Genomic DNA, 17,248 nt, shown 5'->3' with positions numbered 1-17,248 from the left:
GTTGGTTTTTAGCTACTTATCAGTTTATCACTGGCTATGGCAAAACTGAAGCTCCCATAAGGGTTGCCTTAAGCTCTCCTGTAGCCAGTTTGTGAGCTAAAAACCTCCTAGTGAAGTTGAAAAGCCTAGTGATCTTGTTCCTAGATGTTGGATGTGCTCTTTGTGCCTTAACAGAAGATGGGAGGGTCCATCTGACACTGGGTCTCTGAGTGCAAAGACCATAGCTCTGGCTGTATTGGTACTCATCTCTCCATTGCTCCCTTTGCTGTATCCTGATACTGCAACCCAAATCTAAGTAGTTTGTTCTTCCACCTGTAAAATAAACCACTACTCTTGTGTGAATGTGTGATTGGAAAAAGATTTACCTATCGATCATGTAAACATGCTGCTTTCTTCTCTGAAGTGAGTAGTGTCCCTCTGTAGTGTGAGAAGATCTGGTTAGGAAACATGTCAGTGGCTTCAAGAGTTTTCACTTCCTCCTTGGAAATGAAACCAAAACCTTGCGAAGCTTAACACTAAAAATCTATGTGAAGGAGAAACAAGGATTAGCAGCAGGGTGAGCATGGGCATCTCTGATATGTGAAAAGCTTTCTACTTCTTCCTCTCTGTGCCCTCACCACTAAGCAGAATGTTGTGAGAATCTTGTGTGTTACTCAGGATGAATGAGTGCTTGTAACTGATGGGATGTTGGGGGGCAGTATTGGTCAAATCAGTGTTTCCCAGTGATGAACAGCATTTTCAAAAACTCCCACCCACCTCTGACCCTAACACTGAAGAGAGAATTACCTGGGCAGCAATAAATGCAATGGGGGAACAGGATGATCCAAATTCATGCCTGGTGTGGCTCTTGTCAGCTCTGTGAGTTTTACTCGAGGAATGAGGTTGACTCATTCTTCCTGGATACCATCCACCTCTTATGGAAGTGGATGGAATTCTTTCTGCTGCGTTTTAACACATGTTCTCACAGTTACTGTCTGCAGTAAGTCCTCATTAATCTGTAAATCAACGTGAACTCTTGGTTCCTGATGGCTTAAATAATCCTGGGATGGTGCTGGTGGCGTTCCTTGGGGTGGGATCTGTGCAGGTGGCACCAGTGCCTTGGTGGGTTCCATTAGATGCTTCCCCACGTCTGGTTATGATCCCCAAACTGCAGCACAGGCTCTTTGTGCTCTAGCTGTGTGTGCGATTCCACGGGTGGTTTGTGCTGGTGCTTAGTGGGCAAAGGCTTGGGCAGGAGAAGCTGCTTGTGGTGTGTGTGGGGGGGGGCACATCTGGGGCAGGCTGGGGGACCCCCAGACCTCCCAACCACGGGGCTGCCCCCCCACTCTGAGCCATGCTTTTTAACGGTGTTTTTGTTTTAAAGCTGCTTTGTATTAAGTGAAGAAAGCATGTTCCTGTCCCGTCGGGTCCCTGTTTGCTCCCATTTTGCACCTTTATAAAAGGAGGCAATCGTAACCGAGTTGCCACTGGCTTCTTGCAGTTTATCGTGTTCCCAAAGGAGTTTTACATCCTCAGCTCATTGGATCATCTTCTTTTCATCTTGAAAAGGAAAATGCCGGGGGGGGAGGCGTTGAAGGCAGAGATGCTGCTGCTTTGAAACAGCTTGGAAACCCCAGCAAGAGTTGCAGTCTGTGTTTGTTTAATGCTGGCAGAGACGCCTCCAGCCATGCCCCGTGTTAAAGTGTTGCTGCTTTAATTCATCCTGCTGTAGATGAATTCTCACTGAGCGTGTTTTCAGGTGTATTTGTAACAGATAAATGTTCCCGAAGTTAGTGCTTGAATGAAAAGGAGTGTTTGGAAAAGGGGTTGATTCTTTATTATGCTGTTTGCTAGGGAGAAGTAAAATGTTCTTAATTATGACTTGGGGGTGGGGGGATGCTTGGGAAGCTCTTCCAAAAACTAATTCTAAACAGTAAAAAAAGAAGAGGGGGGAACCAGCTCTATGATGTTTTATTTTAATAATCCTTTGCAGGCATGTGGGCTGTTCCCTGAAAAAAAACAGTGAGTTTTGGGAAAAGGGCGCAAACAATACAGCCTTTAAACCCAAATCTGCAAACTTCTGAGAATATGCCCTCTTATTGAATACACCGGATTTCTCTCCCTAGCAAAGGGGAAGGTTTTGTTCGTTTGGACAGTCTTTGAATACTGTTCTAAAACTTCTTTCAAGTGGGAACTGAAGAGAGAAATGTCAAGTTCTGAGAGGAGACAATCGGTTAGCATCTTTGAGCGGAGCCCCTTGCATGCAAATCAGCCTTTTTGGCAATTTGGGGGCAGTTTAATTGGAAGGTGGAAGCGTCTAAAGATAAGGCTGTAGGGAAGGGGATCGGTGGGGACTCCCCCTGCTCAGCGCAGGAGCCCTTGGGGGGGTCCCCATCCTGCTCCGTCCCTGTCGCACCTTGTGCCCCGCTCCCGGGGGGGGGGGGTGTCCTCATAAATAACCGCTTGGTTTAACGTTTCTATCATTTTCACCTAATGAATTTTGTTTTCGCCGAGGCTTTCCCCGCCCCCGGGGGCCGCAGCCTCGGCCGGGCCCCGCAGCCCTCGGTGCTGTGCTCGTAGCTCTTGGCTGCGCGCAGACCCTCCTCGGGATTAGTGGTCGGACTCCTCATTTCCCAGAGCCATAAAAGGTCTTGAACTCAATTAATAGCTAATAATTATACACCCAGCCCCGCTCCAGCCGTCGTTAGCGGCGGGGGCCGCGTAACCTGCGCGGGCTGCGGCCCCGTGTGAAGAAGAGCGGGGGGAAGTGGGGTCCCTTCGATACCCCCAGCGGGTGCTGCCGGGGGTCAGGGCGGCATCAGGGACTGGGGCCCTCCGGAGCCGGCGGCTGCGTGCTCAGTGCAGGATGGAAGGTGCAATTCGGGCAGGCTTCGTCTCCCCAACATTAAGGAGTTCATTAAAGACCCCCCTTTAGGGTCGCGGGTCGCTCCCGGCAGCGAATGTGTCCGAGTTCCCTCGGTGCGGGGAGGTCATTAATTTCGGGAAGCGAGGCGGTGTGGGGCGTTCTGATACCTGCAGAATACAGCGCGTTTCGGATGAAAAATGTGTGACTGGAAATGACTCGCCCCGTACCCTCTTCTCCTCGCCACCTCCTGCAGGGAGGGACCAATGCGGGAGCCCTGGGAGGGAGAATCCTCTGCCCTGGTCCCGGGGCTTGGGCTCTCCCCAGCGCCGAACCGCATTGCCCGTCAGTTCCATCTCGCTTTCGTTTGGCAGACGTTCTCCGGGCAGAAATATTTTGATCAAACGTCTCGAAAAATGGCTGTAACGCCTTAATTTCCCTTCATTCCAGGAGCCCATCGGGAGCGGAGCTGCTGTGTTTAGTGCCTTGTTCACGGGCTGGCGTTTTAAAGCCAACACTGCCCGATCTTTTACGATTGTAATTATAATAGTGTTCAAGTTAGATATTCAAATGTAAATGTTGCTTTTCCTTTTTTACGACTTCTTATTTTGGGACGTGAATTTGGACCCGGGGCTGGACCAGCAAGGCGGAGTGTAACGAATTCAGAGGAATTCTTAGCGCTGAACATGGGTTTTGAAAAATGCTAAATGGCGATTTACACGGTATTTGTCCATGGCCAGAGGAGCCAGTGTGTTCCTCGAGAAATAAGGGGGAGAAAAAACAGTCTGATAAACTCATTTTGATGCAAAGACCGATTTCGGTGCAGCTTTGGCTATCGGGGCAGTGAGCTCAGGGACAGGAAGGTGCATGCACAGGCTTTGCGGTGATATTGACCTTTCTCCCCCATTGATTTAATTGCTAAGGGCACCGTGGAAGTTACTTAATTCTCTTTCCGTACAAAATGTGGCTGTTTCTGTCCTTCGCTGTCGTGTTCGTTCTGCAGCTTCTCAAAGGTTTTCTGGTTTTCAGAATGATTTTAAACCAGTAAGGAGGCAAATCGGTCTCTTCGGGGAGCCGCTCGGGGCCAGCCCGAGTCCCGGTTTACCGGGAGCGGCCGAGCCCTGGCCCCCCATCCGCTCCCTCAGGGGGTCCCATGCGGGCTCCCCATAGCCCGGTGGGGCCGGGGCCTCGCCACCCGCATCCCGGGGCTCCCGTGGGGAGGCTGCAGCCAGCCCTGGACGCTCTCCTTGTGTTCGTTACCTCTGTTTCCCCTCTCCCGCCAGCTCGCCCCGGCCGCTGGTGGAGGCAGCGGAGGCGCTGCCGGGAGAGCGAACAAACTTTGTCCCGGGTCCTCAACGGCCCCGGCCCCGCTGCCTCCCGGAGCGGCGGCCCCGGCTTCCCGGTTGTCCTTAACTGCCCCCTTGCGCCGGCACCACGCAGGGAACCGGGGCTTTAAACCGCGTCCGAAAGGTGTTGAAATTCCTTGGCACCGGCGGGGATGAAAGGCGAGCTGCTCTTTGATTGCGTGGATTTAAGGCAGAGCCTAATTACAACGTGGCGGCTGTGTGTGTGCTTCCTCCGCTTATTAATGGCAGATTAGAAGGGAAAAATCCCTAGGGAAGCGTGTGACATTCTTACCGCCTAATCTGTCCGGGGCTCGCTGACCCTAACGGGAGCAGCCCCGTCCTCTGCCACCGGCAGCTTGCGTACTTTAAAATATTAATTCCTGGTCTAATCTCCCCGTAATGTTGCGCAGAAACAATGAGTAATTGATGCGAAAATCCTTGGGAAGGGAAGGGGGTTCCTCTGCGTGTGCGGCAGCTCCCGGACAAGCCGGACTTTGACTACCTCAACCATTTTAATCTTCTTTACCGCTTAAAAGTACTTGTGCCTAACAGCTCGCAAAGCACCTCTTCCCTTCCCACCCCCAGCTGCTGAAAGGGTGGGTGCCAGCCCCCAAGCCCCCACCTCCTGCGAGCCCGGGGTGGGGGGAACCAGCCCCATCCCAGCGGCTTCCAACGAAACCACTGCGGGAGGCTCTAACGCTGGGCTTCACCTGGAGCGTGTTTTCTAAAGCTGCTTCATAAAGTACCCGGGAACGTGGGGCTTTGCAGGGAAAATGCCAGGGAACCTACCCGTAAATTACAGCTGCTCCTCTTAAGGAGGAGGGAGCCCCCTCCCCCCCCGGATCGCATGTGGCACGCTGCAGCCTTCGTGTGTTGAAATGTATATTAGCTGGGCAAGGAAGCAGAGCCGGAGGTGCAAACAGGCGCAAGGGCCGTTGATATAAACCCCGACCAGGCGCTTTGTCGGTGCCCGGGTCCCTCTCCCTGCCGTGCGTGTTCCCCACGGCCCGGGGACCGGCTGCTCGCTGCTCCGGAGGGCACCGTGACTGGGGCTCGGCTGAGAGGCGGCTGCCTCCGGTGGAGCCGTTTTCCCCTTCCGCTGTCTCCGGCTTCGCCCTGGGGACCGATCCACGCCAAGTGCCCGAGCGGCTCCTTGGGCCAGGTCCTTGTCCGAGCCGCGAAGCTTCCCGGCCCCTCGCCTTCCTTCCCCCCTTTGCACTGATTCACTTGCCACCCTGCGTGGAGCCGACCCGCACTCGGGCAGGTGCGGGGCTCTCCCTGCCCCCGGGCCGCACACCTCGCTCCGGGGCCCGGCTCCTTCCTGAAGCGCACCCGGGCACCGCTGTCTGGGGCCTGCCCGCCTCCTGTCCCCGCCGCATCCCGGGCTCGAAGCGAGCCGGTGCAGCGGGGCCCGCTCCCGGGCTGCTGACCCGCACTGTGCCCGGTGCCGCAGGGGCCCCGCTGGCGTCGGGGGAGGCAATGGGTCCTCTCACAGTCAATCGCCGGCACCCCCCGTCCCCTTCCATTAAAAATTCGTTCATTTTCCTTTTATCTTTTGTCCCCCTTTTCCTTCCGAACGCTGCTCCCGGCCCGGCCAAAGGGAGCTGCTGTGCCCGGTGGCGGAGGCTCCGCTCCGGCCCTGCAGCGAGTGTGAAACACTCGGGAGGAGCCCGGGCCTCGGCTCGGCCGCGTTGCTGCCGGCACAACGGCGGCTTTTCGTTCGCTTCTCTGCGGCTTCGTTTGAGAAGCCTCAGTTAAAGCAGGGAGGGACACTCTGGTGCTCCCCGAAAGTGTTTTGCGTCTCCAGAATATCTGCGAGCGGATCCCCCCGTGCGTGCCTTTTTACCGTCGGAACCGTTGCCTGGGGGGGAACTGGATGCTATAGGGTGGTAAGAAAACAAAAGCCGGGTTTAGGCTGGGGGGGGCACCGGCTGCTCGGGCCCTCAGTGCCCTCTGTTTTATTATCCGTCCTCCCGGGGCAGCCGGCGGTCTCCCGGCTTCGCTCTGCTCCCATTTTCAGCCAGCGCCGTGGGCTAAACCCGGCTGGAATAATAGGGAGAAATAACCCGGGGAGGGGGGGGGGCAATACATTTTCGAACCGAAATGATTCTGTCCTGTGAGGAGGGATGCGGAAGACAGCGAGCGCTCAAGGTCGTTGGCAGAAATATTTTCAGTGCATTGGGAACATTAGGGCTCCTGTTTCAGCGGGGAAGCTCACAAGAGCTTGTTTTTCCGACCTCGGGGTGCCCGCCACGCCGTGAAACGGCGTCCTCGAGGAAGGAATTCACGGGCACCATGTCAACATTTTAGGCGACACGTGGCTAAAGTTCCCTTCAGCCGTATTTATTTTATTTGGACTCCTGCTCCACCACCCTTCCCCTGCGCGCTGGCTCCCAGGTAGCGTCTGAAAGGGCCCTGCTCCCATTCGCAATTAAAGAGTTTATTGAGGAGGGGAAAACCGGTAATTAGCAGGAATATTCCCCCCTCCCCGGTTCCACCTGCAGGGCAGGAGTGCAGCTGGCAGAATGGCTTCCAGCAGCGCCCTGGCGCACCCACACAAGTTTTGCTTTGGTTTTTGGTTTTTCTTTGCAATGCCCTCCGCCGGGGAGGGCTCCGGTTGTGCTGCTCGCCCAGCCCCGGCGCCGGTCAGCAGCACCCCGAGCTCAGAGCGGAGCTCCCGGCTATTTCATTGGAGGTTTATGAAGGCGCGCTCTTTCTCTCTCGCTCTCTCCATATTAATCTCATTAAATCCTACCTTTCAACCTTCTTCCGTGACCATCTGACCTGGCCACTTGAATTAAAATAGTGCTTTTCTCCGCAGTCAAAGACAGCACATCAATCATCGGGCTATTTACACTTCGCTCCCTCCTTCAAAGCGGCTCAGCCCGGCCGCTCTCTGCCTCCGCTCCCCGGCGGCGGCCGCGTCCCGCAGCGCTCTCGGGGAGCTTTTCCCTTCCTCGCCCCTCTCCTGGGTGTCCGGGCGGCTCCCGGCTCCCCCGGGACCGCTGCTTCCCACCTGAAACGCAGAAGAAAGCGGCGCGGCGCCCGCGGAAGCTCCGCGCATCCCGACCCGGCGGGGGGGAGCCCGGCTCGGGCAGCGTGGAGCGGAGCCGGGGGTGGGGGGTAGGTCCGCGGAGGGCCAGGACCTTCATTACAAAGCGGCCGCGGAGAAGGAGCGCGGCTCCCGCCGCCCGTGCGGAGCGGGGAGGTCCGGTAGAGACGCGAGAAATGACGGCAAAGCACAAAGCGTAAATTCGGTAGTTTGGGAAGTTCCGCGCCCGCCTGAGCCGAGGGGGGGCCGGGGGGAACCGGGGTGACAAGGGAGAAAATAAAGACAGACACGGACGAGAAGTTACTGTAAAGAAATATTTGTCAGGTTAAAATATAAAAGCACGTAACGTAGGTACGGTTACGAGATGACAGCCATTAACAAAGTCTACAGCATTGCCATTTAGTAGTAATAGTAATAATAATAATAATATAACGATAATCACCTCTTTATGGGATGGCACCTTGATCCTTAAATATTGTCCAGTGTGTAAGGTCAGTGTGCGGAGGGTTAGGAGCGGAGAGGGCTGATTTTTCTTAAAGGGGCAGATCAGGGGAAGGCTGGTATGGTGCTGGGAGAGAGGAGGGGGGAGAGATAAGTGGTGTGAGGAAGAGGATAGGACAAGGAAAGAAAAAAACGCCAACAACCGCAAACCACCCCGATGATGATGAATACATTGGAAAGTTTTTTTGGCCGCGGTGAGGGTGTCAGATTGAATGCTCTGTGCGCATGTGCGAAGGTGTCCGAACTGACAATGCTTGGGAGATGAAGATAGTGTGTAGCTGCTTCTGGGCTCGGGGAGGAGGAGAGGAATCCGCCAGCCGACACGATGAGATCCAAGGCGAGGGCGAGAAAACTGCCCAAAAGTAGGTCCTTTCTCTCCCTTCTTGCGCGTCCCCCCACGCCGCCGGGCGCGGAGCTGGGCCGGGGGCTACGCGGGGCTGCAGCCCCTCTTCCTCCCTCCCTCCCGCCCTCCCTCCCTCCCTTCCGCGGCCGCGGCCAAGCCGCGCTGCCCGCCCCGGTGCGCGGAGAGCGGCCGGCCCCGCGTTCCTCCGCGCTTCTCCGCGCCCGGGCGCGCTCCAGCGGGCGAGCGGCGAGCCGGGGCCGGGGGGAAGCAAAGCGAAAGTTCCGTGGAGTTGGCGAGAGGGGAGAGCAACTTTTCCTTGCTTTTTTTTTTTTCTTTTTTTTTTTTTTTTTTTTCCCCTCTCCGGGCTCGCCTCGCTCCAGCTCTTGTGAAATCCTGTTCCTGGCGCCTGGAATAGTGGGCGCTCGAGCTCTGCGTTTGGCATCTGCCTGCGAGAGAGCCGGAGAGGCGCAGGGCTGGGGGGGGGGGGAGGGAGGCAGCCCGGAGGGGGGGGTGTGTTGGGGGGGGGGGGGCAGAGGAACCCTTCTGGACTCGGGAACAATTATCCGGGAGAGGGAAGGAAGAGAATTTGTAGGGGAGGAAAAAAAAATGGATCCGCTCTCAGTGAGGGGCTTTGGAACCGCGGGTCCGGAGGGAGGACGATGCTGGCGCGGCTCGGGTGTCCCGGCTGGGGGCTCGGGGGAGGGGGAGGGGGGGAGTGTCTTTAATTTTTAATTTCTTAAAATTGCACTTGCGCCGGGTTGGGGGGGGGGGGATCGCAGCGGTACCGGGGGGGGATCGCAGCTCCGGAGCCTGGCGCGGCGGTGCCCGCGCACCCGCTTCCCTGCGCCCGTCCCAGCGCTTCCTACAGCGGGGTTTCGGCGGAGCAGAGCGCGGCTTGGGCAAGGGCACAGCGCGGCGGGTTTGCCCCGGCTGGACCGGCTCACGTTGTGCCGGGGGCAGCGCAGGGCCCCGGTGCCGGCGCAGCCCGCCCGCGCTCTATTTATCGTTGTTATTATTGCCATTATTATTTAGTTTCTGTTTCGCTCTGGCTCTGTACGAAATAACCCAGAGGCTGCACAAGTTCCAGCGCAGCCCGAGCTCGGCGGAGCCGCGGCCCCGCTCCGGGTAACCCGCGGGTACGTTCTCCGGGACTCCCCGGTCGGTGTGGGTATGGGGGGGTCCCCGCTGTCACCCCGCCGGTCCCGGCCCTGGAGGTGCCCTGTCGTCAGAAACACCGTTTGGGGGTGAAATCGAAGTGCGGTGTTGGAGCCCGTTGCTGCTCCGTGGCTTTGCTCGCTTTAAAAACCCGTTTTATTCCCCTCTCCCCAAGGCAACCCCGAGGCTCACTTTGCCTTCGTGCGGCTCGGCCCGGCCCCAGTGACACCGGGCACCGCCGGCGGAGCGGGTGCTCGGGGCCGGGGTGCCCTGCGGTCAGCACAGCGCTGCGGCGCGGTTCCGGAGGTTTTCTTCCAGTTAATGCCGGTTTTTTTTCTTTATTTTTCTTTATTATTTTTTAAGTAAACACGCTTCAAACGGCCCCCTTCAAATAACTTTTTTTTTTTTTTTTTTTTAAGTCATCACAGTTTTAGGTTCTCAAGGAGCAAAACAATTTTCAGCGCTCTCCTGGCTGGGCAGGCGAGGTTGAATAGAGCGGAATAGTTTTCTTTTTCTCCTTTTTATTATTTTTTTCCCCTTTATTTTCCCCCCATTTTCCCCCTCGTTCTCTTTCTTTTCGCTCCGCAGAAGGCGCGGGGCTTTGCCGGTGTGCACCGCCTGGCCTCTTCCCATGAGCTTTCCCCGTAAAAGGCTCCCGCAGCTTAGGGACCAAGAGCTCTCCAGTGCCGGGGGAGCGGTGGGAGCCCCTGTCCCGGGAGCTGCCGAGCAGGAGCAGCGGCCGCCGGGTGCGCGGTGCTGCGGGAAGGCGGGTTGGGAATGTTGAGCCCTGATTAAAATCAGGTGTTTAACACAATACAAGGCCCAACGGTTTATGGGGTTTCAGCTGAGGATTTTTTTCGGGATCACAGTTCAAAACAGTAGTCCAAAGCTAAGGTTTCAATATCCCAGGAGTATGTATTTGCAGAGCAGATTGAACTCGGACACGAGGGTACGGATGTCGGTGTGTTCACACCAGCAGGGCAGCGAGGACCGTGGTCTCTACACGCACCAGGGGTGCTCCGGCCTCCCCAGTGCCCGCCCGGCCGTCGAGGGGTGCATTAGAAACACGGGCCGCTGCAGAATTCCGTTTCATTGGGCAATATTTTAAGCAGATGTGAGGCTCCCCCGGGAATTCGACTCTGTTACCTGGCTTGGAAAGGGATGAATGCGTGTGTGCGCCGGGCTGCGGCTCGCAGGGGCATTCTCGGTAGTCTTCACCGGGCGAGAGGCAGGTACCGGTGGCGGGAGCTGGTTTCGCTCAGCCCCGGGTGGGAGTCCCCAGCGACCGAGGCTCGGCCGGGGTGCGAGGGGGCCACCGGGACCCCCCCAGCCCTCGGGCCTCCCACTGCACCGGTGTCCTCGGGGTGCCAGGGATCCCCCAGAGCTCGGCCGGGCCGGCGGCCTCGTCCCATGGCGGGAGGAGGAAGCGCCGGTGGCTGGGGAGAAGCCGTCGGCCTCCGTCCTACCCGTGAGCCGGGGGAAAGGCGGCGAACACGCGGGTTTGGCGCTCCCGTTTAAAGCAAATTCGTTTCCTTTGGAAATCTCCGAATTGCGTTTGCAGGGTAACGAACACAACTGCAAAACACGCGCGGATGCGTTGAAGCTCCAACGCTAAAGAAATGTCCGTGCTGGAGCAAACGGCGCCCCGAATTTCTACCGGCCTGTTTGCTTCTCATTATTAGGAAGTTAAAGTTCCGTGGATGAGGGCTCGGGCAGAGCTGCTGCTACGGGAACGTGGTCCCCGGTACCTGCTCCTCGCATTAGGACCCGCGGGAGCGCGGGATTGCCGGGTACGGTTGTGTTTTAATTAAGGCTGTCGAAGCAGCGGAGGGAAGGGAGCGGGAGACGAGCGCACCCGGGACCGGAGCTCTCTGCGGCGGCTGCGCCGGTGCTGGGTGTTGGAACACGCCGAGGGAGAAAACGTGCCGCGATTTGGGGTGTTCGGGGGGGTTCTACATCCCCAGCTCCGCCGCGATACTAGGGCCGGCGGCAGCAGCGCGGTCGCAACCGAATGGCCCCGCAGCCGCTACCGGGCGCAGGGACCCGCGCTGCTGCCCGGCCCGGCGGCGGCTCCCGGTGCGGGGCTCCCGGTGCTCGCCTCCCCCCCCCCGGTGGCTCCCGGTGCGGTGCAGGTGCGGAGGCCGGTGGGTCCCCTCTGCCGCCGCGGCAGCGCCTTCGCCATCCCCCACCCTGCCCGGATCTGTTCAATTAGGCAATTAGGGATGCTGGGCGGATGGGGGGGAGAGAATCCGCTAATTAAGGGGATGTGTAATTAGCGCTTCAACAGAAATTACCGAGGAGTTCAGAGGAGTTTACTCTTAAAAAGTATATAGCTAAATCCTATAAATAGCATGAATCAATTCCCCACCCTTCCCACCTGATTTATGGGAGAAAGCACAGAGAAAACAACTCCGAAGCGCTTCCTTGTCCCTGTCCCAGGAAAAAGCTTGGCAAATGGGATGAACAGGCTGGTTATTTGTTCTGGGGTTCTCCCTGGACCTGCCTGCAGAGCAACAGGGTTAAGGTGCCAGTGCTGGAGGAGATGCAGGAATGAGGGGCTGAATTTTGGCCTGCAGTTACAGGCAGTGCTTGTGGGGTGTCCGTGCAGCCGGCATGTGAGTGTGGGTGATGCTTATCCACGTGTGTTTACATCATGGGGCGTTTGCATGTGCATCTATAAATGTAAGTTTATAAAGTGCATTGAAGATTGGTCCGTTACTTCAATGTCACTGAATTCCCGTGTCCTGTAAACCCCCCATACTGATACAGAACATCTCTGTGCAGATGCATTTATTGAACCGACAGTGTGCGTTCAAAGGTCTCGTAACACATGGTAAAATCACAGGCACCGTGTGATCACAAACCCCTGCGTTGTGACTGAAATTGGGGATTGTGTTCTAAAAACTTTTTGTAGCAACAGCTAAAGCTGCTTTATTTTCAGATGTTGTATGGGAGCTGCAGTGCGAGTTCAGGTTCAGCAACAGAAAATGAGGTCTTTAATGAGCTAAGGGAGGGGATTAAACCAAGTATATTTCTAAAGGGTGCTATTAAAAAATACCAGGTGAAGACACTGAGGTCAGAACGAGTAAAGCATCGCTCTTCTGATCCCCCACAGACATTGTCCTGTGTTCAGTTCTATGTTATTGGTATGAGATGACTTGGAAACGGGCACGGCTTGGAGCTATCAAACAGGAGACAGCCAAATGCACCCAAAACACACACAATCTTCACTTAATTCCAGGCAAAATGCAGAGCTTGGATTTCACAGCACAGGAGCAGCGTAATGCATCACTGTTGGTCACTGTAATAATAGCCAGCCCCTGAGTCGGAGGTAGCCGTTCCACTGCCGGTGCTGCAGGACTGCTCCTGCCTGCCCCGGGTTTACACCTGCCTGCACCAGCCGCACCGTGCCTGCACACACATCTCAGTTGTGAGCACACGCACCGGAGGGGAAGGACAGGGGGATGTTCTGGAGAGGGCTGTAGCCTCTGCGGCGCGGCTGCGTTCATTGCTGTTTGTAAAGCACCCTGAGATTCTCGGAGGGAAAGGCCCTACTGAGTGAAAAGTATTATTATTGTTATTATGCTATGATTATTATAGCTTCGATATTTCAGCAGAGCTCGGTACTATTTAATTCAGTGCTTCAAAGACAAAGGCCTGGAGAAGTTTGTAAACATTAAGGAGGCAAAGCTCAGGAGCCACCTTGGCGGTGGGGAATGTGTTGTGAGTGCTCCGGCATAGCTGGGACGTGGAGGCTGCCGGTGACAGGCTCAGGGAAGGAGCCCACAGCTTCAGACTTGCCTTTGTCTTTCGAGCTGTCAAATCTGCATTCTCTGTTGGTTATTTTTGTTCTTTCTTTCTTTCTTCCTCCCCCCGTTGCAGTAAACTTCTGCTGGGTGAAATTGTTCAGTGCAAGAAAACCCCGCACTTCCAAGGCAGGCCTTTGCAGCGCTGCCGGCGTGCACGGCTGTGTGTGCTCGCTGTGGGCCGGGGCGAGCTCATGCTTTGTTTCCACAGCCCCATGGCTCTCTGGTTATTATGGGCATGTTTATTTTTTTCCCATTGGAGATGATTTAAATGATAAACTCGTGTGGTTCTGCGTGCTGACTGCGGGGACCGCGCTCTCAGCTCAGCGATGCTTTTCTCGTGCCTGTTTCCCTATAGATAACTGTAATTCTGTAGGGGTAAATAATATCAATAAATACATAAACACAGTGTCCGTCTGCAGTGCGGGATGAGAACATGAGAAGGGTCTCTGCAAACACATTTGTTTCCACTCTCTGGTTAACAGCCTGTTGATATGTCACTACTCCGCAGCATTCCACACCAAAATTACTGCTGGTTTCTGGGCTTAAATATCCTCCCCCCACTTTATTTTTCTGGAGGAATTTCAGGTCAGGGATGTCATAGTGGGAAAGATCTACGACCTTATTCCTTCTTTTATTTTCCTAATGGATTTTCATGCCTCACCGCTACCTCCTCACGGGCTGTTTGTTTTCATTTTTATTGCAGTAGGTTCTGCGTTAGGCAGCGTCCGAATCTGTAACGGGGCGTCCCTGTCCTGGGGAGGGTTTTTCCCCCCTTCTCTTCACTCAGTGAATGATGTGATCCTCTTCGCTAATAAAAATGAAATATGACTTTTGTCCGTGGAATAAGGGAGCTTCTTGGTGCTTCTGAGTGCTCATACCCTGAGCGAGCAGCTTTTATTCTCGTTCTTTTTATAACTGGGAAGAAATTTCCCTGCAGTAAGGACCATGTGTGCTGGCATTGGTTGGTAGGGCTGGAATCTGAGCTCCTTTTCCACGGGGTAAAGTATGTCTGTGCAGAGGTTCCCACTCACTGTCGCTCTGTGCAGCAGCGCTGGGTGCGTAGGACAGTGGGAGAAATGAAAGTTTCCATTCAGAGGCTGGATGAGCTTTCACCCCAGTGATGTGCTTTGCCCAGATTTACGACATGAAGTTAATAAGGCGTTTTTTGCTGTACCACTGAACCCACTTTTGTGCTTTGGGGAGACATTTTCCAGGTGAAAATGGACTGAGACAGCCAAATTATTTCCAGTAGGCCACAGAATAATGCTGCCATCACAGGAAATGTTGGTCTGCGTTGAGCGGGCGTGGAAGGACTTCACCTTCCCTGAACCACCCGGTTGTTGTAGCACGATGGACAGCACTGGGGGCTGCTGGACCTCCAGAAAGAAGTGACTGCGCAAGTGCGGTGTCAGGCTCAAACAGACCGGGCAGGGATTTATTTGTGTCTCAATGCTTTTACTTTGAGGTGTTCTGCTTTAAGGTGCTGGTTTGATGGGGTAGGTTTTTGGCTGCGCTGTTTTCTTTGGCTCGTGAACCCTCTTGCCAAGGCTGAGACACACACAATGCCCCGGCGTCAGTTATTGGGATCAATTTAGCCATCATTACTAGATAACGCTGTCAGCCCGTTTGAGACCCGTGTTTGTTTAATAGTTAATGTTCTGCACAAAATATTGAGGGTGGGGAGAAGTCAAACTGCAGTGAATACTCTGCTTATTTTATATCCACTATAACTATTTTTGTCCATGAAAATTGGCTTAATTATATCAATGGAATGTTTCTTTTTCAATTCTGTATGCAATTAGTCCATCTTGCTGCCTGCAATTTATTTTAATAAAAAAATAAACCAGTGGCGTGTTCAGTTCCTCATCCCCTGGGGACAAATGCGATTGGTGTGTTTAATTTCATTAACTACAATGCGGCCTACTGGAAAAATGTATAAAATCAGCTTTATACAGCTTAAACACTGGCATTTGAAACAAATCATTACTGCATTAGCTGTCACACTGGTAATTCTAGAATCCAAGACAAAAATATTATAGCTGTTTTTATAACCCTCTGCAAATACACTTAAAATAATTTGTAATCATTTTTTAAACATGCCCTGATGTTTTCAGTTAAAATATCTTATCGCCACCAAGGAGGGTTGGCTGTTTGTTATCCCGGGGATGCTTTATGGAAGGATCCAGGGGTTGCTTCCCCTATGGAAACTCCTCGCCTGTCTGTCCGAAGCTGCCTGGTTTGGGGACGGGCTGTTTGAGAGGAACATGCTTCCCGTGTGTGTATTCAACTGAATCTCCCTGTGCTGCTTTGCAAGCCTGGCTCTGGGTAAGGCACGTGCAAGGAGCAGCTTTTCCTAGCAGTGCAGCCTCAGAATATTCCCAAGTTCATTGTTCTGGCTGTCACCCCCCTCCCCTGCCCTTCCTTCCCGTCCTGCCCGGCGTGCAACACCTTACAGGAGTTCTGAGTGTTCCTTCAGCGAGGAGGGGGTGTGCGTCCCTCTCCCGCTTTGCTCCTGCATGAATTCCCCTTGTGCTTGCGGGCGGTGGCACAGGGTCCAAGCGCAGCCTGTCCCCAGCGATGCGGGCGCAGTGGGGCTTCAGCCCAGGATGGGGGGGGGCAGAACTTGGTGCCTGAGCTGGCTCCCAGCAGCGTGGTTCAGTAGGATGGTTTTCCAGACACTGTGATTTAGCCCCAGCAGTGTTCTGGACCAGGCTGGTTACTGTGTGTGTGTCTTGCACGGTATTGGCATGTGTAGTCAGTGCCCAACACGTGTGCCCGGTTCTCTGCTGTGAAAACCCAGGTTAAACGGGCAAAACTCAGGACTTGTTTTTAAAAATGAGAGGCCAGATCATCATCTCCTGTAAATCAGCATTAACATCAATAAAACTCATTTTCACCAGCTGAGGACATGGCCAAGAGATTCTGCGTGTATGTGCATAACATGTACAAATATTGGTGTGTGGCTGGGTTAAGGGGATTCACTTACAGCATCTGCAGGTCAATATCCAATGGAGGAATGTGGTGGGGTTTTTTCCTTAATTTATGGAATGATCAATGATATAACCTCAGTGTATTTTAGACAGATTGCTATTTTCTGGAGTGGCATGGACTTCCTTTCCAAAGAGGTCATATACAGAAGATGGGCTATTCTGGACATGAGCCATCTGTTCCCCTGCCTGCTCTCTGCTCTTTTCTTTCCTTCCCCCCCCCCACTGCTGTCATAAACAGTAGTTAATTTTCTTTTCCATATCTTTAACTTTATAGTGGCGGTGTTTTGGTACATGTGATATTGAGTTATTGTTTTATTGGTATTGCAGGGGAAAAAAACAGCTTTATTTCCTACTTGATACAAAATCACTTCAGGGGGGCTAAAGAACCTCAGTGCAGTTTTCCTCATGAGGCTGAGGGAGCAAGGGGGCCGGGGGGGAGGTGGAGGTAGTGCAGTGAAGCACATAGCAAGGGTGGGAAGGGGATGTGACTCTGTGGGTTCTCCTGCCTTGCTCCAGAGAGCCCAGCCCTGCTCCTGGGCTCCGTGGGTTGCAAGGGGAAGCCGTAGCATGAAGGAAGAAAGAGGCTTTTCCCTTGCTGCTGCCACATCTTCCGCACAGAGCAGCGTTACCTCAATGTTGAGTGCAGGATGAGGCTCTGGCCGGCTCTACACCAGCTTTAAGGGCTGTCTCTAGCACATGTATTTATTCTCAGGCCAGCCCTGTTGTGCTTTGAGCACTGGGTGTGCTGCCTGTAAGGGATCAGGGAAGTTGGATGTGAAGTTGTGCTCAGGACATGGAAAGCTGTATCCCTGCACACACTGGAACTGGGGTCACAACAGAAGCCCCACCAAGCCTTGGGAGCATTGTTTCACCTGGGCAGAGACTGGGCTGAGATGCAGCAAACGCAGCAATTAGGGTGTTTTTGCTAAGCTGATGAACTCACTTTACCAGCTTTACCCTCAGCTACTTCACCTGTGAAAGGGGAGGGATATCCCTACCTGCCTTTGACTCCTGGATAAGCGCCTTGTCAGTGATCCCTGGGTAGCTCCAGCTCCCACTGAGGTCACTGAGGTGGGTTTGCTGAGTTTACCGGATCAGGCAGTTTTCTTCTTGTTTTGCAAGTTTCAGTTTTGGCTGAAAATCTTCTCTTCCATCTCAGATGCTGATGAAAAACGCTCCTGTTTGCACCCAGCCTGGCGTTCTCTTCCGT

The 17,248-nt window shown here is 54.4% G+C and overlaps 1 protein-coding gene across 7 annotated transcripts in view; it reads left to right on the top strand.

The window, feature by feature from the left end:
• PRDM16 (PR/SET domain 16) overlaps positions 1-17,248 on the top strand; it is a 269,867-nt gene that overhangs the window by 4,060 nt on the left and 248,559 nt on the right. For 5 of the 7 annotated variants that reach the window (XM_061351659.1, XM_061351658.1, XM_061351657.1 and 2 more), the window contains exon 1: positions 7,950-8,103. The exons of 1 other annotated variant lie outside the window; for it this stretch is intronic. In XM_061351659.1, coding sequence (XP_061207643.1) covers positions 8,067-8,103 — 37 coding nt within the window. In that variant the 5' untranslated portion in view covers positions 7,950-8,066. Of the gene's footprint in view, positions 1-7,949; positions 8,104-17,248 lie in introns of those variants that run through there. One more of the 7 variants, XM_061351662.1, reaches the window with a different exon arrangement.

This window comes from Neopsephotus bourkii, unplaced genomic scaffold, assembly GCF_033783945.1.
Source record: "Neopsephotus bourkii isolate Nb327-2 ecotype Australia unplaced genomic scaffold, CSIRO-AGI_Nbou_v1 NB_593, whole genome shotgun sequence".
Lineage (NCBI taxonomy): Eukaryota > Metazoa > Chordata > Aves > Psittaciformes > Psittacidae > Neopsephotus > Neopsephotus bourkii.
The sequence above is the reverse complement of the archived record's forward strand: the minus strand, read 5'-3'. Positions and strand labels throughout refer to the sequence as shown.